The sequence below is a fragment of the Salmo trutta genome, chromosome 17, assembly GCF_901001165.1.
Source record: "Salmo trutta chromosome 17, fSalTru1.1, whole genome shotgun sequence".
Taxonomy (NCBI): Eukaryota; Metazoa; Chordata; class Actinopteri; order Salmoniformes; family Salmonidae; genus Salmo; species Salmo trutta.
The window spans coordinates 56931843-56955561 of record NC_042973.1 but is presented as its reverse complement, the minus strand read 5'-3'; the positions used below and the strand labels follow the sequence as shown (position 1 = coordinate 56955561).

The 23719-nt window shown below is 39.9% G+C and overlaps 1 protein-coding gene across 1 annotated transcript; it reads left to right on the top strand.

Moving 5' to 3' along the window:
- Positions 1-20201: 20201 nt before the first annotated feature.
- Positions 20202-23080, top strand: LOC115151389 (zinc finger protein 180-like). Its single transcript, XM_029695296.1, has 2 exons — positions 20202-20219; positions 22115-23080. The coding sequence occupies exons 1-2, from the start codon at positions 20202-20204 to the stop codon at positions 23027-23029; spliced, it is 933 nt and encodes a 310-aa protein (XP_029551156.1). The 3' UTR covers positions 23030-23080.
- Positions 23081-23719: the final 639 nt, after the last annotated feature.

The following is a 23719-nucleotide window of genomic DNA, read 5'->3' as shown; positions in this document are numbered from 1 at the left end:
AACGAGACCCTACTGTAAATCAAGCAGACAATAACACATTATAAACATCAATTTGTTAGGGATGTTGGATCCAACGTGGAGCACGGCATAACTGTCTTTACCAGAGTAATGAATGAAGAAGCACTTTGGTTGTTGTTGCATGTCATGATGTTTGTCATGTGACTGTCATTCAGAAAATGATTTCCTGGATCAGCAAACGATAGTTGAACATGTGACTGTAACTAAACAGCTACAGTATTAAGAATTATGTGTAATTATTGAAGAACCACATTAATGACAGTATCCATTTGGGTGTCAATAAAGTTAAGGTGACTCTCGGTTTGAACCACTGGATTTAGCAAACTCTGAAATGATTTAGGATTTCTGTTCCCATGAAAACTGTTTTCCCACCGTAACATAAGGAGACACTAAATGTTACGTAGTTAGAGAGCATTTCAGAGATCTGAATACAAAAAAACTGTCCTAACAGGACAATAACCTAAACCACAAGGCCAAATCTACACTGGAGGAGCTTACCAAGATGACATTGAATGTTCCTGAGTGGCCTAGTTACAGTTTGGACTTAAATCGTCTTGAAAGTCAATGGCAAGACTTGAAAATGGCTTTCTAGCAATGATCAACAACCAACTTGACAGAACAGGAAGGATTTTAAAAAGAATAATGAATATTCACATGAAGATCAGCATCCTATTGGATGACATCACGACTTCCCATCAAGCCAACTCCTTGGAGGCCTTACTATGACATCACTCACTCCTTCTAGTTTGCAGTTGTCTAAAAAAAAAAACTATTTTGCGCAAAACATTTATTTGTTTCCCTTTAGTGTGTTTATAATTTATATACCAGAAAATGGCTTGTGTCCCTGTTTTATTTACATTTTTAGTCATTTAGCAGACGCTCTTATCCAGAGCGACTTACAGTAGTGAATGCATACATTTCATACATGGCCCCCCGTGGGAATCGAACCCACAACCCTGGCGTTGCAAACACCATGCGTTGCAAACACCATGCTCTACCAACTGAGCTACAGGGAAGACTGTTATAAGATAGTACTCACTGTATTTACTGGTGTTAATCAGATCAATGTCCCTGTTTTATTAGATAGTACTCACTGTATTTACTGGTGTTAATCAGATCAATGTCCCTGTTTTATTAGATAGTACTCACTGTATTTACTGGTGTTAATCAGATCAATGTCCCTGTTTTATTAGATAGTACTCACTGTATTTACTGGTGTTAATCAGATCAATGTCCCTGTTTTATTAGATAGTACTCACTGTATTTACTGGTGTTAATCAGATCAATGTCCCTGTTTTATTAGATAGTACTCACTGTATTTACTGGTGTTAATCAGATCAATGTCCCTGTTTTATTAGATAGTACTCACTGTATTTACTGGTGTTAATCAGATCAATGTCCCTGTTTTATAAGATAGTACTCACTGTATTTACTGGTGTTAATCAGATCAATGTCCCTGTTTTATTAGATAGTACTCACTGTATTTACTGGTGTAAATCAGATCAATGTCCCTGTTTTAAAAGATAGTACTCACTGTATTTACTGGTGTTAATCAGATCAATATCCCTGTTTTATAAGATAGTACTCACTGTATTTACTGGTGTTAATCAGTTCTCCAGTCTTCTCTTCTTCGTCCTCCTCTAATGTGACAGTAATCTCCCCCTCTTCATCCTTCATTCCAAAAACGTCTTCATCTTCTTTCACTTCATCCTCCACTCCAAAGACTGCATCTTCCTCCTCTTCTTTCACTGAAACGTCTTTCTCTTCTTCTTTCACTGTAACAGCCTCACCCTCTACTTGTTTTTGTATTGCAACAGCCTCCTCTTCCTCCTCCTCTTTCACCAGAGCTTCTTTCTCCGTCCAGCAGACCTCCTCTTCTTTATCAGGAGGAGAGTAGCTTAGTGAACTCATGGTCGGGGATAATAGCTAGTTAGCATTAGCGACTAGACTAGTGCTAACTTAACCAGCCAGCTAGTTGACTTACAACGTAAATATGAAATTAAATGGGGTAGCTAGTTGTTTACACATAAGTATGTTTAAATCACAGTGGCAATTAAATCACGAAATTGTCCAAACAGCTTGAATGCTCCGACTTTGTTGGCTAGCGAGCTACCGAGGTGGCTGCAGTTGTTGAAGAAGCGTTCCGTCCACTAGATTATACGTCACACTAGAAACATCGCCTGAAAGACACATATCGCCATCTGCTGTCTGGAGGGAGGAAACGCAGTTGAGGAGGGAAAACTATTTTTATTCATTTAATTATAATATTATAAAGCAGTTTAGGGAAACGTTTTTTCCTCTCCATTAAATAACAATATTATATCAACACGTACAAAGAGCAACGAGTATTGTTTGATTAGTTCAGTTTATTATGAGAATTTAAAACAAACTCTACATCTACTCCACATCTGTATTTCTGATTCAGTCAAATAACTAGATATCAAAATAAGCACCTAGTTATTGATACCATTGATAAAGATGAGCAAAAATTACTGTATAAAATAAATAAATAAACTTTACCCACAACCAAGATATTTTAGCCGAAAATCATTTGACATTCAAATATGTCATTTTAAATAGCTCAATTCAATCCAGCTGGGCCTTTTTAACATAGACAGTTGTTCCTGCTGTAGATGTTATGCCTTTGTACAGATATAGGATCAGTTCTCCTCCACAATGCATATACAGTACCGGTCAATCGTTTGGACACACCTCCAAATTCAATGTTTTTTCTTTATTTTAACTATTGTCTACATTGTAGAATAAATGTGGAGACATCAAAACTATGAAATAACTCATATGGAATCATGTAGTAACCAAAAAAAGTGTTAAACAAATCAAAATATATTCTATATTTTATATTCTCCAAGTTTATCATTTTAAAAGGCTAATTGATCATTAGAAAACCCTTTTGCAATTATGTTAGCACAGCTGAAAACTGTTGTTCTGATTAATGAAGCAATAAAACTGGCCTTCTTTAGACTAGTTGAGTATCTGGAGCATCAGCCTTTGTGAGTTTGATTACAGGCTCAAAATGGCCAGAAACAAATCATTTTCTTCTGAAAATTGTTAGTTATTCTATTTCTGAGAAATTAAGGCTATTCCATGCGAAAAATTGCCAAGAAACTGAAGATCTCGTACAATGCTGTGTACTACTCCCTTCACAGAACAGCGCAAACTGGCCTAACCAGAATGGAAGGAGGCCCCAGTGCACAACTGAGCAAGAGGACAAGTACATTAGAGTCTAATTTGAGAAACAGACGCCTCACAAGTTTTCAACTAGGTGCTTTATCAAATAGTACCCGCAAAACACCAGTCTAAACGTCAACAGTGAAGAGGCGACTCCGGGATGTTGGCCTTCTAGGCAGATATGCAAAGAAAAATCCATATCTCAGACCGTTTAAAAAAAGAAAAGATTAAGATGGGCAAACTAACACAGACATTGGGAAGAGGAAGATTGGAAAAAAGTGTTATGTACAGACGAATCTAAGTTTGAGGTGTTCGGATCACAAACAAGAACATTCGTGAGATGCAGAAAAAATGAAAAGATGCTGGAGGAGTGCTTGACGCCTTCTGTCAAGCATGGTGGAGACAATGTGATGGTCTGGGGGTGCTTTGGTGGTGGTAAAGTTGGAGATTTATACAGGGTGAAAGGGATCTTGAAGAAGGAAGGCTATTGTAACCGATGTGAAATGGCTAGTTAGTTAGCGGTGGTGCTAATAGCGTTTCAATAAGTGACGTCACTCGCTCTGAGACTTGAAGTAGGGTTTCCCCTTGCGTTGCAAGGGCCGCGGCTTTTGTGGCGCGATGGGTAACGATGCTTTGTGGGGTGTCAGTTGTTGTGCAAGGGTCCCTGGTTCGAGCCCGGGTTGGGGCGAAGAGAGGGTCGGAACCTACACTATCACTCCATTTTGCAAAGCCATGCCATACCCTGTGGACGGCGCTTAATTGGAGCTAACTTCCTCCTACACCAGGACAATGACCCAAAGCACAGCTCCAAACTATGCAAGAACTATTTAGGGAATAAGCAGTCAGCTGTTATTCTGTCTATAATGGAGTGACCAGCACAGTCACCGGATCTCAACCCTATTGAGCTGTTGTGTGAGCAGCTTGACTGGATGGTACGTAAGAAGTCCCCATCAAGCCAATCACACTTGTGGGAGGTGCTTCAGGAAGCATGGGGTGAAATCTCTTTAGATTACCTCAACAAATTGACAACTAGAATGCCAAAGATCTGCAAGGCTGTAATTGCTGCAAATGGAGGATTCAAAGTTTGAAGGACACAATTATTATTCCAATTAAAAATCATTGTTTAAAACCTTGTCAAAGTCTTGACTATATTTCCTATTCATTATGCAACTCATTTCATGAATCTTTTCATGGAAAACAAGGACATTTCTAATTGACCCCAAACTTTTGAACGGTAATGTAGGTTCAACAGGTTTGAGCACCGAATCGCATGCGCAGTGTGACCTTTTTGTCATCTACTAAACCACTGGCCGTGTTCGAGAGCGTCAAATCCATGCTGCATTGTGGGTAAATGGTGACTGATTTATAAATAATAATGAGTAGTTATTTATGATGCAAGGTGATTTGTAGATCAGTCAGTTGGCAGTCGCCTGCAGTGTCGAACAAGCCCAATACCAAACCAATCAGGTGGTTGTTTGATGAAATGAAGCTTCAGACGCCATTGATGACATGCTGCTGATAAAGTGATACAGGCATCGGTACACTGCTTTGAAGTTTACTGCTTAGCGATTTGGACGCAGGCCTCGTAGCTCCGGTATCAAACATAACATCCCTAATGAAAAGTTGACAAAACAAAAAGGAGCAAGCAGGTTGATTTCCTCTGTCGATTTGAGCCCACAGCAAGAAGGCACCAGAGCCTACCGTGCTAACGGGTTCCCTCTAGATAACCCAATCACACAGTACATGGAAAAGCTTGAGCTAGATATCAACCTAGTGTGACCTTCCTGTTCCCGTCTCTCAAGTCAGTGAGTCAACACAGGAAGGAGCAATGAATGGATAGTTCATTTATTTCCAACGCTGCAATGATGGGACACACACAGTATGGATGAATGATCAGTAGTGATGGGATATAAATAGCACTCCCATAGCAATTCTCCATAAATCTGCCGTATAATATACTAACTTTTTTGTTGTTGAAATGTCTATCAAAGTTTTTGTGAACGCATGGTGGATTTAACAATTCCTACTAATTCCTAATGTACTATAATAAAATAAATACAACATCAGAATACACTGTCATCCATTTTAGTATCAAAATACATCAAATTAACCTGGAATAATACTCAACGTCCCCCTCTGGTGGTGAAGAAGTATAATCCACCTAAACTAACAGAACCGGGCTGATAAACTGGCTGGTGTTCATGAGTTTATAAAACACATACTTTATACATGTCATAAATTACCTGCATTGATGAGACACACAGTGTGGATGAATGATCAGTAGTGACAGGATATAAATAGCACTCCTATAGAAGATGCAGTGAGGATGAATGATCAGGATATAAATAGCACTCCTATAGAAGATGCAGTGTGGATGAAGGATCAGGATATAAATAGCACTCCTATAGAAGATGCAGTGTGGATGAATGATCAGGATATAAATAGCACTCCTATAGAAGATGCAGTGTGGATGAATGATCAGGATATAAATAGCACTCCTATAGAAGATGCAGTGTGGATGAATGATCAGGATATAAATAGCACTCCTATAGAAGATGCAGTGAGGATGAATGATCAGTATATAAATAGCACTCCTATAGAAGATGCAGTGAGGATGAATGATCAGGATATAAATAGCACTCCTATAGAAGATGCAGTGTGTTTCATTCAGACCTAGGATGTGTTGTTTAAGTGTTCCCTTTATTTTTTTGAGCAGTATATATATATATATCTCTAGGTCATGCCAGTAGGTTACAGTAGGTTGTAACTCTCTAGGTCATGCCAGTAGGTTGTATCTCTCTAGGTCATGCCAGTAGGCTACAGTAGGTTGTAACTCTCTAGGTCATGCCAGTAGGTTACAGTAGGTTGTATCTCTCTAGGTCATGCCAGTAGGTTACAGTAGGTTGTAACTCTCTAGGTCATGCCAGTAGGCTACAGTAGGTTGCACCTCTCTAGGTCATGCCAGTAGGTTGTATTTCTCTAGGTCATGCCAGTAGGTTACAGTAGGTTGTAACTCTCTAGGTCATGCCAGTAGGTTACAGTAGGTTGTATCTCTCTAGGTCATGCCAGTAGGCTACAGTAGGTTGTATCTCTCTAGGTCATGCCAGTAGGTTACAGTAGGTTGTAACTCTCGAGGTCATGCCAGTAGGTTACAGTAGGTTGTAACTCTCTAGGTCATGCTGGTAGGTTAAAGTAGGTTGTATCTCTCTAGGTCATGCCAGTAGGTTACAGAAGGTTGTATCTCTCTAGGTCATGCCAGTAGGCTACAGTAGGTTGTATCTCTCTAAATCATGCCAGTAGGTTACAGTAGGTTGTATCTCTCTAGGTCATGCTAGTAGGTTACAGTAGGTTGTATCTCTCTAGGTCATGCCAGTAGGCTACAGTAGGTTGTATCTCTCTAGGTCATGCCAGTAGGTTACAGAAGGTTGTATCGCTCTAGGTCATGCCAGTAGGCTACAGTAGGTTGTAACTCTCTAGGTCATGCCAGTAGGCTACAGTAGGTTGTAACTCTCTAGGTCATGCCAGTAGGCTACAGTAGGTTGTAACTCTAGGTTATGCCAGTAGGTTACAGTAGGTTGTATCTCTCTAGGTCATGCCAGTAGGCTACAGTAGGTTGTAACTCTCTAGGTCATGCCAGTAGGTTACAGTCGGTTGTAACTCTCTGGGTCATGCCAGTAGGCTACAGTAGGTTGTATCTCTCTAGGTCATGCCAGTAGGCTACAGTAGGTTGTATCTCTCTAGGTCATGCCAGTAGGTTACAGTAGGTTGTATCTCTCTAGGTCATGCCAGTAGGTTACAGTAGGTTGTAACTCTCTAGGTCATGCCAGTAGGCTACAGTAGGTTGTATCTCTCTAGGTCATGCCAGTAGGTTACAGTAGGTTGTAACTCTCTAGGTCATGCCAGTAGGTTACAGTAGGCTGTATCCAAGTGGAAACAATTATCAACCCAATGTGGAAAGTGTTGAATTTGGTCAACAACAAAATGAATGGCTTATTTGCTACTTGAGGTTTACTTGATCTAACAGAAGTTTCGTAATGATTAAGTTGTTACGTGGACACGTGACATACCGACAACTTTGATAAAACACTATAGGAGTTGTCTCCAGATCGCTATGCATATTCATGCTAGTAGCTTAGCATCTCTCTCCATTGAATACAGGCGGTTGACGTCAACAACCCTCATAGAATATAAACAATAGATTACAATAATAAGATGTATCCACCAATCCAAAGACAGGATAGGTGGGAGCGAGACAACCCACAGTGCCGCTTTGTGGACAACGACTCCCCTTGTTAGGACGGAGAGACATCTTGTCAGTATATCCATAATCTTTGGTGTAGCCAACCCAACTCTCACATGGCTCTATTGGGGGTCACGGTGTGTAGTAAAACATCACTACATTAAAATCACTACATGCCGTGACCCCTCAGTCTGCGGTCAGCAGATAGACCCTTCTCAAATATATATGTTAAGTCACTTTTTGGAAACGGAACGGAGAAAACAAGGGGTAGCTTGTTCTCTACGTCGTCTGATTCTAGACATATCAGTCATCATCCCAGGACCCTCCGTTGAAGAGGTATTGACGAGCCAACTCCGAATATCCAAAGTTAAAAACTAATTGAAGGTGGTACTTACTGGTGTTACTCAGATCTCCTGTCTCCTCCTCTTCATCTTTCAATGTGACAGTAATCTCTCCTTCCTTCTTCACTCCAAAAACAGCATCATCCTCTTCTTCCTCTTGTTTAACTGAAACGTCTTTCTCTTCTTCTTTCACTGTAACAGCCTCACCCTCTACTTCTTGTTTTACAGTAACATCCTCCTCTTCCTTCTCCTCTTTCACGACAATGTTCAGCCCCAGAGCTTCTTTCTCCGTCCAGCAGACCTCCTCTTCTTTAACAGGAGGGGAGTAGTTTAGGGAGCTCATGTTCGGGGATGTTAGCTAGCTAGCTATCATTAGCGACTAGGCTAATGCTAACTTAACCAGCCAGCTACTATAGCTGACTAATACAAAATAACGTAATATTAAATTAAATAGGTTAACAAGTAGATACGACAGAAGTGTGTCTAAAACACAGTAGCTAATATAGACCGAAAGCGTCTAAATAGGTTGAATCTTTCGGCTATGTTGGCTAGCAAGCTACCGAGGTGGTTGACGAGCTGTTTATGAAGAACCGTCCACTAGATTATACGTCACGCTGCAGCATCGCCTGAAAGACGCACATCGCCGTCTGCTGACTGGAGGGAAACGCAGTTGAGGATCACATTTTATTTTCAGACAAAGATTATTTTACATGGATTTAATTAAATAATACTTTTATATTGAGACATACAAAGACCTGAATGTGTTGATTGATTAGTGCGAATAAAACATGTTTACTACAGCACATTTAAGGCAGTTTCATTAAGTCAAACAACATCTAAATAAGTAGCCATCTACTGTCGGTCTATACTGCTCCTACATGGTGTGACAATACATCATGTAGATGTATATAATGAACATACTAGGTCTATACTGCTCCTACATGGAGTAACAATACATCATGTAGATGTATATAAGGAACAGACTAGGTCTATACTGCTCCTACATGGAGTAACAATACATCATGTAGATGTATATAATGAACAGACTAGGTCTATACTGCTCCTACATGGTGTAACAATACATCATGTAGATGTATATAATGAACAGACTAGGTCTATACTGCTCCTACATGGTGTAACAATACATCATGTAGATGTATATAATGAACAGACTAGGTCTATACTGCTCCTACATGGTGTAACAATACATCATGTAGATGTATACTACCGTTCAAAAGTTTGGGGTCACTTAGAAATGTTCTTGTTTTTTAAAGAAAGCACATTTTTCATCCATTAAAATAATAATACAATTGATCAGAAATACAGTGTAGACATTGTTAATGTTGTAAAAAAATAAATAATAATTAAATAAATAAATTCACCTTTATCTAACTAGGTGGCCAGTTGAGAACAAGTTCTCATTTACATCTGCGACCTGGCCAAGATAAAGCAAAGCAGTGCGACACAAACAACAACTTGTTCTTTAACAAAGCTTTTGTAAACAGTGTTGTTGCATAACAATCAGGCAGTAGAACAACAATAATCATCACCCTCTTGACCAATCTTCCCTCCCCTTAACATTGGGTTGATTCAGACCCTGTCAGTGTACCAGGTGGACATTGGGTTTGATTCAGACCCTGTCAGTGTACCAGGTGGACATTGGGTTTGATTCAGACCCTGTCAGTGTACCAGGTGGACATTGGGTTTGTTCCAGACCCTGTCAGTGTACCGGGTGGATATTGGGTTGATTCAGACCCTGTCAGTGTACCAGGTGGACATTGTGGTTGATTCAGACCCTGCCAGTGTACCAGGTGGTCATTGGTTTTGATTCAGTCCCTGCCAGCATGGCCAAAATTGTATTCCAAGGTCAGTAACTTATAACCACTGAACCAACACAGACCTTTCATGCATGACTAAAAACACCTAAGTATTAGATTTACTGCCATGGTCTAGTATGTCACTGCCTCAGACACCATTCACAATGCTGGCTGAGGTACGAGTAAAACATGAAATATTATTTCCTAATTGTAAAAAAATTCCCCAATCTTTTAAAAAAGATCTGAAATGGCAAGGCTTTAGTTCAGTGGGCTTTTCCATTGTTGAGGAAAGCAGGGGAAGTGTTGTGAGTAACAGAACTGCCTACGGTGTGGGGGAAGGGACGCTGCTCACTGATTGGCTGTAGTGACAAGGGTCCCTCCAAAAATCTATCACTTTTCCAACTCAAATTCTCCCCCAAATCTACCACTAATAGGCCAAGCCTCCACAGACCCTGTCTTGTATTGACAAACAGAACAAATCATTTCACATTCAAATATGTCATTTTAAATAGCTCAATTCAGTTCTCCTCCACAATGCATATTCAGTACCATTCAATTGTTTGGACACACATACAAATTCAATGTTTTTTCTTTATTTTAACTATTTTAACTATTGTCTACAACACAACTATGAAATAACTCATATGGAATCATGTAGTAACCAAAAAAGTGTTAAATAAATCAAAATATATTTTATATTTTAAATCCTTTAAAGTAGCCACCCTTTGCCTTGATGACAGCTTTTCACACTCTTTGCATTCCCTCAACCAGCTTCACCTGGAATGCTTTTCCAGCAGTATTGAAGGAGTTCCCACATATGCTGAGCACTTGTTGGCTGCATTTCCTTCACTCTGCGATCCAATTCATCCCAAACCATCTCATAGGCATAGTTGTGTTGTCTTCACAGTTAACTCTAATGAACTTATCTTCTGCAGCAGAGGTAACTCTGGGTCTTCCTTTCCTGTGGCAATCCTCATGAGAGCCAGCTTCATCATAGCGATGGATGGTTGTTGCGACTGCACTTGAAGAATCTTTCAAAGTTCTTGAAAGTTTACGCATTGACAGACCTTCATGTGTTAAAGTAATGATGGACTGTCATCTCTTTTTGCTTATTTGAGCTGTTATTGCCATAATATAGACTTGGTCTTTCTGCAAATAGGGCTATCTTCTGTATACCACCCCTACCTTGTCACAACACAACTGATTGGCTCAAATGCATTAAGAAAGAAAGAAATTCGGCAAATTAACATTTTACAAGGCACACCTGTAAATTGAAATGCATTCCAGGAGACTACCTCATGGTAGATAGATCATAGGAGATAGAATGATGGTCAAATAATAAAAGTCAACAAAAAAAGTCAAAATAAAACATAATAAAAGTACATTTGAATGACACTAAGTGGCAGTGATTTTACAACTAATGCTGGTTTGCCTGAGGCTGATGCCGTGCAGGTGTTGGTACACATGCATATACACACACTCTCATTCAAATAAACACATACAAGAACACACACATACATGTAATAGTGCCAGACATGCACACAAACATATACATTTGGCATTGCTGTTATGATTTCAGTTGTCCTTGATGTCCTTTGTTTTAAATGTATTATTTTGTTTTATAATTTTTTTGCATTGTTGTTTGCTGTTTTCTTCTGTCTTTTCCTTTTTTCTCTTTAGTTCATTCTCTTGGTTGTTGGTGCATTGGGGGGTTCTTGGGGGTGGGGAATGGAATTAATTGTATTTTTATTTATTTTTCTTCCGGGGGGGGGGGACTGTGGGAGGGTTCTCGAATGGTTGAGGGGAAGCTATTGGGGAACTGTGGGGGGATCTTGGAGGGTTCAGATTTCACAAGATTGTGATCATGAAAAGGACACTATTACATATAGTTTATATCACTATCATGCACACGCACCCTCACAGATAAGGATGGCTCTGTTGTGGACAGACTGATACATGTTTGATAGTGTGTTGATGCTGTATTGTTTGTTTTTCATGTTCTAATACTTTAATGTTACCCCTTCCTTGTGTTTTATGTAATAAATAATAATATATATATTTTTTTTAATCAGTCGGGGTCTAAACTTACTGTTTAGAGTTAGAATAGAAGAATAGACAAGGTGTCATTTAGAAATGTGCATCAGCAGTTTTTCTCTTAGAAAAAATAAAGAGGTGGGGAAAAGTACATTCTACACAAATGACCTTCATTATATCAAAGAACAAATGTGTGTCTGAGGGGAAATTAACTTTCATACAGCCAAAAGGGGTGAGAAGTTACACCAATATCAGTGGACAATTTGCACTGCTGCTGAAAAACATCCCCACAGCATGATGCTGCCACCACCATGCTTCACCGTAGGGATGGGGCCAATTTTCCTCCAGACGTGACACTTGGCATTCAGGCCAAAGAGTTCAATCTTGGTTTAATCAGACCAGAGAATCTTGTTTCTCATGGTCCTTTAGGTGCCTTTTGGCAAACTCCAAGTGGGCTGTCATGTGCCTTTCACTGAGGAGCAGCTTCCGCCTGGCCTCTCTACCATAAAGGCCTGATTGGTGGAGTGCTGCAGAGATGATGGTCCTTCTGGAAGGTTCTCCCATCTCCACAGAGGAACTCTGGAGCTCTGTCAGAGTGACCATCGGGTTCTTGGTCACCTCCCTGACCAAGGCCCTTCTCCCCCGATTGCTCAGTTTGGCCGGGCGGCCAGATCTTGGAAGAGTCTTGGTGGTTCCAAACTTCTTTCATCAAAGAATGATGGAGGCCACTGTGTTCTTGGGGACCTCCAATGCTGCAGACATTTTTTGGTACCCTCCCCAGATCTGTGCCTCGACACAATCCTGTCTCTGAGCTCTATGGACAATTCCTTCGACCTCAAAGCTTGGTTTTTGCTCTGACATGCACTGTTAACTGTACATAGCTGTGTGCCTTTCCAAATCATGTCCAATGAATTGAATTTACCACAGGTGGACTCCAATCAAGTTGTAGAAACATCTCAAGGATGATTAATGGAATCGGGATGCATCTGAGCTCAATTTTGAGTCTCATAGCAAAGGGTCTGAATACTTAAGTAAATACATTTGTAAAGATTTCTAAAAACCTGTTTTGGGATTGTAATTTTGGGGTATTGTATGTATATTGCTGGCAGAGTTTTCTACCATTGGCAGTTTTGTACACAGTCATGTGATACGTGGTATAGAAAATTCCAATCTTAGGAGAGTACATGGGAGGCACTATACTGTGTGTCTGCAGGTGTCTATCTGGTCAAAACCGCTGATACAGGTTCCCCTCCACCCTCTGGTGGGATGGATCATGTCTACAGAGAAACCTAGATTCAAATACTTAGATGTGTGTGTATTGGGTATATGTTGTGAAATTGTTAGATATTACTTGTCAGATATTACTGCACTGTTGGAGCTAGAAACACAAGCATTTCAATACAGCCGCAATAACATCTGCTAAACATGTGTATGATAAAATGTTTTATTTGAAATAAACGTCAAAGGTGCTTTTATCTGGGGTGCTTTTGGCTGGGGTCAAAATGACTCCAAAGGATTTGAATTTGTTAAAAGTCCATTTTGATACAGAAACACTAAACCATGATTTAGATTTATTAAGAACCAGGTGATTGACAAAGTCATTAAAAATGGGAAGAATTGAATAAACCACATTTTGGCTATGATACAAGATATGCCTCTGGGGTCAAAATGATCCATGTCAGAAGTATGGTTCAATGCAAATATGTAGTGGGTGTAAAGTTTGTTTCAATTTCTCACTCATTAAACACGAATTAATCAACACATGCTTCTCTTTGAACGACTTAATATAATATAAAACTTTCCTGAAATAAATGAAAAATAAACGTTTGGTTCCTCAACTGCGTTGCCCTCCAGTCAGCAGATGGCGATGTGCGTCTTTTAGGTTCAGGCGATGCTGCCAGTGTGACGTATAATCTAGTGGACGGGACGCTCCTTCAACAACAACAGCTAGTCAGACACCTCGGTAGCTTTCTAGCAAACATAGCTACAACATTCACGCTCTTTACACTGTTTTGGTGTATATTCGTCGCTGTGTATTAAACAAACTTCTGTCGTATGTACTTGTTGGCCCATTTAATTATATATTTACGTTGTTTGTCAGCTAGCTGGTTTGCTAAGTTAGCTTAGAACTAGGCTAGTCGCTAATGCTAGCTAGCTAACATCCCCGACCATGAGTTCACTAAGCTACTCTCCTCCTGCTAAAGAAGAGGAGGTCTGCTGGAAGGAGGAAGAAACTCTCGTTAAAGAGGAGGAGGAAGAGAAAGATGTTACAATACAAAAACAAGTAGATGGTGAAGCTGTTACCGTGAAAGAAGAAGAGAAAGACGTTTCAGTGAAAGAAGAGGAAGACGCGTTCAGAGTGAAAGAGGAGGAGGATGTTACAGTAAAAGAAGTGGGGGAAGCAGTTTTTGGAGTGAAAGAGGAGGAGGAGGAGATGACTGTCACATTGGAGGAAGAAGAGGAGGTTGGAGATCTGTTTAACATCAGTAAGTACCGTCTCTGCAGCCGTTGAACCAATATGCAGTAAAGGGGTTCTACACTTTAATGTTGTTCTGTAGGAATGGCTGAAGCTTCACTGTAACGTGTTGAACATCAAGAGTGGACCATCAACAACACGTTAACAATTGATCAAATGCATCCAATGACAATGCCTGAAATACTGTAGTCCTCAATATCTCCTATTAGATTAGCCCAAGATGTTCTCTTAAAGGGGCAATCAGTAGTTGTTACATCCATTTTGGGACTTATACATTAATGATATGTACCCATTGTTTCTTGAATAATTCACTTATAAATGCCTCATGAGCTTAGTTCAACTGTCGTACCCCATCAGAACCCAAAATATAAGCTTCTTTTACTCCAATGTTTGTCAGTAAATATTAACAAACACTGTATATCCTCAAAACATGGTTAAAACTATAATGTTGATATCATGGATGGTTACATTTCTCCAGCCCATCCCTCAGCTTTTTACTGAAACGGGCAGGGAGTACGCTTTGTTATTGTTTCTACTGCTGATTGCTGCCCCCGTTACTCCTCAAGGTCCAAGGACTGTATGTTATTTTCAGAGGTAGACTGGCTCTGGCAGCTAAAATAGTCAATTATTCCATCTAAATGTGAATCGATTCTCAATTGCGATACGTTTCTAGAAACATAAATTGCGGTACTTTCATATAACGTCAAATCATTTCACACAATACTTAAATATCACATCAAAATCGGTAAAGTCTAAGTTGGTGTCTTGACAGATTTGTAAAAACGGTTTATCATAAAACACTATATATATATATATTATTTAAATGTTGCTGACACCCCTCCCCAGAGGTGTCTCATTATTGGGATTCATTGCTGATTCCTACCTGTAGCTCACTATGAGGTGTCTAGTGATACAGGTTAAGGGCCCTGTTGGAGATTGGTGGTTGGTAGCGGAGTCGAGGGAACAAGCAGGGTTGGACACGGCCATGTTATTATCCCACACACAGTCTCTGTGGTTCATATGAAAGTGAAAGAGGAGGAGGGGGAGATGACTGTCACATCGAAAAAGGAGGAGGAAGAAGAGGAGGAAACTGGATATCTGGTCCCGGTTTCCCAAACGCATCTTAAGGCGTCCAATGGTTCTAACGGTGAACTTAGCAATAAGATGGTTTTGAGAAACCGTTCCCTGATTAACACTAGTAAGTACTGTCTTAAATACAGAGGCACAAACTCTGCAGTTGTTGAACTGATGTGTGGTGTTAAAGGGGAAATATGCAATAGCTACATCCATATTTAGACTTTAAATTATTCATTTATAACCATTGATTCTTGAAGAATATAACACATGCCTCATGAGCTTAGTTCAACTGTTGTACCCCATCAGATCCCCAAATAAGCTTTTTTTACTCCAATGTTTAGAAACAATGTAAACCAACACTGTATAGCCTCAACATGGTTAAAACTATGTTGATATCATGGATGGCCAGTCCTTGCATCCATAGGTCTGTCTATGAATTTGAGAGTAGTTACATTTCTCCAGACCCATCATCATCTTATTACCAAGACAGTGATGGAATTACAACTTTGTTATTGTTTCAACTGCAGATTGATTGATTGTTGTGTGGCTTGTTTAAAGGGGCAACCTAGTTTTAAACAGAAACAAAATGGCTGTCCAGAGACTTGGTTTGGTAAACAGCTGAGGGATGGGGGCTGGAGAAATGTAACCACTCTCAAATTCATAGAGGAAGCTATTGTATCAACCTTAATCCAAAACCTAGCGACCTTGTCAAGAAGTTCAGACATCTTGGTGTAACAGTTATAAGATGTTGGCTTGACAGTTGCTGGACCCAGGTTTGAGTCCAGCTCAGGGCTACCGCCTGAATTGACTACACTATAAATACAAGGACTGGCCACCCATGAGGTCAAAATTATAGTTTTAACCTGATTTCAAGGCTATATAGTATATTCTATAATTGGCAGTTAAGATTTGCTGTGGGGGTCAAATTGTTGTAAAATTGGAAGTTTACATACACTTATGTTGGCGTCATTAAAACTCGTTTTTCAACCACTCCACACATTTCTTGTTAACTAACTGTAATTTTGGCAAGTCGGTTAGGACATCTACTTTGTGCATGACACAAGTAATTTTTTCAACAATTGTTTACAGACAGATTATTTCACTTATAATTCACTGAATCACAATTCCAGTGGGTTTGAAGTTTACATACACTAAGTTGACTGTGCCTTTAAACAGCTTGGAGAATTCCAGAGAATTATGCCATGGCTTTAGAAGCTTCTGATAGGCTAATTGACATCATTTGAGTCAATTGGAGGTGTACCTGTGGATGTGTTTCAAGGCATACCTTCAAACTCGGTGCCTCTTTGCTTGACATCATGGGAATATCAAAAGAAATCAGCCAAGACCTCAGTCTGGGTCATCCTTGGGAGCAATTTCCAAACGCCTGAAGGTACCACGTTCATCTGTACAAACAATAGTACGCAAGTATAAACACCATGGGACCACGCAGCTGTCATACCGCTCAGGATAGAGACGCGTTCTGTCTCCTAGAGATTAACGTACTTTGGTGCGAAAAGAGCAAATCAATCCCAGAACAACAGCAAAGGACCTTGTGAAGATGCTGGAGGAAACAGGTACAAAAGTATCTATATCCAAAGTAAAACGAGTCCTGTATCTGAAAGGCCGCTCACCAAGGAAGAAGCCACTGCTCCAAAACTGCCATAAAAAAAGCCAGACTACGGTTTGCTTTTTTTATGGGGACAAAGATCGTACATTTTGAAAAAATGTCATCTGGTCTGATTATACAAAAATAGAACTGTTTGGCCATAATGACCATCGTTATGTTTGGAGGGAAAAGGGGGAGGCTTGCAAGCCGAAGAACACCATCCCAACTGTGAAGCACAGGGGTGGCAGCATCATATTGTGGGGGTGCTTTGCTGCAATAGGGACTAGTGCAGTTCACAAAATAGATGGCATCATGAGGAAGAAAAAGTATGTCGATATATTGAAGCAATATCTCAAGACATCCGTCAGGAAGTTAAAGCTTGGTTGCAAGTGAGTCTTCCATATGGACAATGACCCCAAGCATACTTCCAAAGTTGTGGCAAAATGGCTTAAGGACAACAAAGTCAAGGTATTGGAGTGGCCATCACAAAGCCCTGACCTCAATCCTATAGAACATTTGTGTGCAGATCTGAAAAAGTGTGTACGAGCAAGGAGACCTACAAACCTGACTCAGTTACACCAACTCTGTCAGGAGGAATGGGACAAAATTCACCCAACTTATTGTGGGATGCTTGTGGGAGGCTACCCAAAACGTTTGACCCAAGTTAAACAATTTAAAGGCAATGCTACCAAATGCTAATTGAGTGCATGTAAACTTCTGACCCACTGGGAATGTGATGAAAGAAATAAAAGCTAAAATAAATCATTCTCTCTACTATTATTCTGACATTTCACATTCTTAAAATAAAGTGGTGATCCTACTTGACCTAAGACAGGGAAGAATTTCCACTCTGATTAAATGTTAGGAATTGTGAGAAACTGAGTTTAAATGTATTTGGCTAATGTGTATGTAAACTTCCGACTTCAACTGTATACCTAGATTCAATTACATTAATAAATCCTCTCTGGGGTATGTGGGACGATTTCGTCCCACCTACGTAACAGCCACTTCAATCCAGTGGCGCGATTTTTGAATCGTTAGAAATGCTATAACTTCAATTTCTCAAACATATGACTATTTCACAGCTATTTAAAGACAAGAATCTCGTTAATCTAACCCCACTGTCCGATTTCAAAAAGGCTTTACAACAAAAGCAAAACATTAGATTATGTCAGCAGAGTGCCCAGCCAGAAAAAATCTGACACCCATTTTTCAAGCTAGCATATCATGTCACATAAACCCAAACCACAGCTAAATGCAGCACTAACCTTTTATAATCTTCATCAGATGACACACCTAGGACATTGTGTTATACAATACATGCATGTCTGTTCAATCAAGTTCATATTTATATCAAAAACCAGCTTTTTACATTAGCATGTGACGTTCAGAAAAAGCATAACCACCGCAAACTTCCGGTGAATTTACTAACAGTTTGCTAAATTACTCACGATAAACGTTCACAAAAAGCATAACAATTATTTTAAGAATTATAGATACATTACCCCTCTATGCACTCGATATGTCCGATTTTAAAATAGCTTTTCGGATGAAGCACATTTTGCAATAATCTAAGTACATAGCCCGGCATTACAGGGCTAGCTATTTAGATACCCACCCAGTTCAGCCTCCACCAAAATCACATTTCCTATAAGAAAAATGTTCTTACCTTGCTTGTTCTTCATCAGAATACACTGCCAGGACTTCTACTTCAATAACAAATGTTGGTTTGGTCCCAAATAATCCATCGTTATATCCAAACAGCGACGTTTTGTTCGTGAGTTCTAGAATGCTTTTTCACGGTCCCGCGCATGGCGCGTTGGCTTGTCAAAAATGTCTAAATATTCCATTACCGTACTTCGAAGCATGTCAACCGCTGTTTAAAACAAATTTTTATGCCATTTATGTCGTAGAGAAGTGATAATATTCCGACCGGGAGTATGCATTGAGCCTAAACAGCCGAATAAAATTTCTCCTCAGAAGCGACTCATGCACGCGCATCATTGAAAGGTCCTCCGAGCATCCACTTACAAAAGGCGATAATATGTTTCAACCTGAGGTTCCCTCGTAAACCTTCAGTTATTTCGCGGGCTCTGAGAGCCTATTGGAGCCCTGGGAATTGTCACGTTACAGCTAAGATCCTTACTTTTCAATAAAAAGAGGTAAGACGCACGACTCCTTGTCAGACAGGGTACTTCCTGCTTGAAGCCTTGTCAGGTTTTTGCCTGCCATAGGAGTTCTGTTATACTCACAGACACCATTCAAACAGTTTTAGAAAATTCAGAGTGTTTTCTATCCAAACCTGAACAATAATATGCATATTCTAGCTTCTGAGTTGGTGTAGGAGGCAGTTAAAAATGGGAACATATTTTTTCCAAAATTCTCAATACTGCCCCCTATACCAAACAGGTGGGTGAAACATACCTAGATTCAATAACATTTATATGATTCAATAACATTAATGAATTGGTTTGAAACCTTTGTTTTAGAACCTTCTCAAAGTTGGTGCCTTGACGGTTTCTCACTCGTACCCTGACTTTATAAAAGGGATTTTGGGACAATTAGCTTAGTTTATAACGTGTATTTTAGGAACTGCGTGTCACAGCATGACAATGTGAACATGATTGGTCGACAGTCTCTTGGATGGGCATTAAACATTTGAATAAGGCTGTAATTTAACAAAATGTGGAAAAGGGGAGGGGTCTGAACTTTCTGAATGCTCTATGTTTTATTACATTTTTCAAATGTAACCTTTATTTAACTAGACAAGTCAGTTAAGAACAAATTATTTTTTACAATGACGGACGACGCTTGGCCAATTGTGCGTCTCCCTATGGGACTCCCAATCACGGCCGGTTGGGATACAGCCAGGATTCGAACCAGGGTCTGTAGTGACGCCTCAAGCACTGAAATGCAGTGCCTTAGACCGCTGCACCATACGGGAGCCCCAAAATCATCTTCTAGTGCTGTCCCCAACTAAAATAAATCTTGGCCAACCAAGAGTCTAATTTTGTTTCTACCAATCGTGTATTTTTCCATATATAAACACCACCCACGTGTATTAATAAAATAAAAATTATTCTCGACCAGGTTGAAATACTATCAGACATCCCCAAATGGGCACATTTATAGGCCTACATTTGTGTACAGGCCAGGTAGATTAATCCTACTTCTATATGTGTAATCAGGTGCCCGTCCTTACTAAACATTGACAGGAGTTTCAAACAAAAGACAATGAATAAATTGACAAAACTGCGGGGTAAAGTCTGGGTGGTCTGCCAGGGGTCGTTTCATTTAGTATCCGATTGGGTTGGCATGGGGAATGATTGTATTTTCCCATAGTATGTTGTACCGAAGTTGACCGACTAAAAGGGAGTGTAACTTTGATTATAATTACACTTCCATGAAGGAGGGAAACGAGGTACAACACCTGTTTGGTCCCGCCCCTTCCTGGGTCGGTGAAGAGAGGTATTAAATTTAAGGAATAAATCCGAGCCTCACGGTCATCACCTGTGGAAGGCGGGGCTTCCAGAGAGGCACGGATTTAATAGTATGTTGTACCTAGTTTCCCTCCTTCAGGGAACAGTAGTTGTAGTCATAACATGAGGATTTAATAGTATGTTGTACCTAGTTTCCCTCCTTCAGGGAACAGTAGTTATAGTCATAACGTTAAGCTTGTCATATGATGAACTTTAACTTAAATACTGGATCTTGCTGTCGGACAGTTTTTTTGTATTCAGATCTCTGAAATGCTCTCTAACTACGTAACATTTAGTGTCTCCTTATGTTACGCTGGGAAAACAGTTTTCATGGGCACAGAAATCCTAAATCATTTCAGAGTTTGCTAAATCCAGTGGTTCTATCCGAGAGTCACCTTAACTTTATTGACGACACCCAAATGGATACTGTCATTAACGTGGTTCTTCAATAATTACACATAATTCTTAATACTGTAGCTGTTTAGTTACAGTCACATGTTCAACTATCATCAGCTGATCCAGGAAATCATTTTCTGAATGACAGTCACATGACAAACATCAGGACATGCAACAACAACCAAAGTGCTTCTTCATTCATTACTCTGGTAAAGACAGTTATGCCGTGCTCCACGTTGGATCCAACATCCCTAACAAATTGATGTTTATAGTGTTATTGTCTGCTTGATTTACAGTGGGGTCTTGTTAGTCTGTTTGGACACAGAGATACTTAGTCTTATCTTTCAAATGGTGTAAAATAGTCATATGTTTGAGAAATTGAAGTTATAGCATTTTTAAGGTTTTTGTATTTCGCGCCACGCTCTACCGTTGGATATTGGTGAGGCGTTCCGCTAGCGGAACGTCTCGATGCAAACGTACAAACCCTCAGTTTCAGGCTGATGGCAAAGCTAGCTAAAGAGCGTTTTACTGGTTGAAGTGTTTTTTAAGTATAAATTAGTTGATTTGCGACAATAACACAAACATATTAAGCAGGAGATTCAAACGAGCCTTACATTTATAATCCAAAAGTAGTGTGAAATGCACTCATAAGCAACCTGTAAATGGAGGCTATTTTTGCTGTCAGCCTATGAGAACTCCCCTGAGTTTTCCCCCACGGTGGTGAATTAGTGAATAGACACAGAGCTTAATGTGAGTTTCCTTGAGTAGCACTCCTGATCTTGCACTGTAATATTCAGAATACATTGTGAAAAACTAAAATCTTAGCTCACCATTTTTGCTCCAGGCAGATATACTACATCCATAACTAGTGGTTTCCTCATTAGCAGATATACTACATCCATAACTAGTGGTTTCCTCATTAGCAGGGAGGAGTTTCTACAACCAGATTGTGTGTGCATCGCCCTCGTGCTGCAATTTTAGCAAACACAGAAAGGGGCCTATATTGGAGACCAAAAGTCATCTGGTACACTGCTTAGAGTTTCAACAACTTTAATAACTTATTTCTAGTTACTACTAATGTGAAAACAAGACAAAATATGATTGTTGCTAAGTTGACTGTCTTAATTGTCAAATAATTGAACAGACGTCAATTGTTGTACAACTTCATGGGTACGACCTTTTACCTCAAATAAACAATGGATTTCTGCTGTTGTGGGCCTTTAACCATCTGTCTGACTTTGCCGTTCACACAGGAGAGAGGTGGGACCGTCGTGGATCCTCTGGGGAGCCTCAACAACATCATGATGCTGACAAGGCAGAGAAGAGTCTCTCCAGATCAGAACTCCTCAAGAAACACCAGCAGAGACCCACAGGGAAGAGAACTCACTGCTGCTCTGACTGTGGGAAGAGATTCACCTCATCAGGCATTAAAATTCATCAGAGAACACACACAGGAGAGAAACCTTATAGCTGTGATCAATGTGGGAAGAGTTTTGTTCAATCTGGCAATCTGACATCACACCAGAGAACACATACAGGAGAGAAACCGTATAGCTGTGATCAGTGTGAGAAGAGTTTTACTGAGTCTGGGGGTCTGACTAAACACCAGAGAACACACACAGGAGAGAAACCTTATAGCTGTGATCAATGTGGGAAGAGTTTTATTACATCTAACATTCTGACTCAACACAAGATAACACACACAGGAGAGAAATCTTATAGCTGTGATCAATGTGGGAAGAGTTTTGGTCGATCTGGAGAACTGACTGTGCACCAGAGAATACACACAGGAGAGAAACTCTATAGCTGTGATCAATGTGGGAAGAGTTTTGCTGCATCAACCAATCTGACTCTACACCAGAGAACACACACAGGAGAGAAACCCTATAGCTGTGATCAATGTGGGAAGAGTTTTGCTGCATCAACCAATCTGACTCTACACCAGAGAACACACACAGGAGAGAAACCTTATAGCTGTGGTCAATGTGGGAAGAGTTTTGTTCAATCTGGCCATCTGACATTATACCAGAGAACACACACAGGAGATAAACCTTATAGCTGTGATCAATGTGGAAAGAGTTTTGCTGCATCTAGCACTCTGACACTACACCAGAGAACACACACAGGAGAGAAACCTTATAGCTGTGGTCAATGTGGGAAGAGTTTTGTTCAATCTGGCCATCTGACAGTGCACCGGAGAACACACACAGGAGAGAAGCCATATAGCTGTGATCAGTGTGGGAAGAGTTTTACTGAGTCTGGGGGTCTGACTAAACACCAGAGAACACACACAGGAGAGAAACCGAATAGCTGTGATCAGTATGGGAAGAGTTTTTTACTGAGTCTACTCGTCTGACTAAACACCAGAGAACACACACAGGAGAGAACCCTCATAGCTGTGACCAGAGATAATCGGATAAAAGATCTCAGATCAAATATCAGAAAATACATATATGAAGGAGTTGTTTCATGATATCAATGAAATAATGTCACAATGTAGAATGTTTTAACATTGTAGTAGGAGTATTTTAATGATGTCCCAATGTAGAACCCTAAACGTTTGTCCCCTGTTCTATTGATTTCAACATGATATGGATATTATCCTCAGGGGGAAAATCCAGGCTCTGAATTGAAAGAGTACTATTTATGTGATTTAACAAAAAGTGACTAACAAAAAAGTTGTTACACTTACCACGTTGGTGACCCACTGGAATCAAAATGCACCACTTCAAAATGTATCTGGCTGTTTTCTACAAATTGTCCTCTAACCAGTGATGTACACATTATTCCCAGATTCCATGTGGTTTTTGAGCTGTTAGTTTTAACAGGACGTGCAACCTCATCTCCCTTCTGTCACACAAATGATTTCAACATGATATCGATGAGTGATGACAAATAAGTGTTGTGTTCCTTTGTTTAGCGACCCCTACATTTAAATGTATCACTCCAAAATGTAGCTGACTGTCTTCTGCAGGTTGTCCTCTAACCAGTGAGGTAAAATATATCTCCCATTTCCATGTGTTTTTTTATTTGTGTTAGTTTCAAC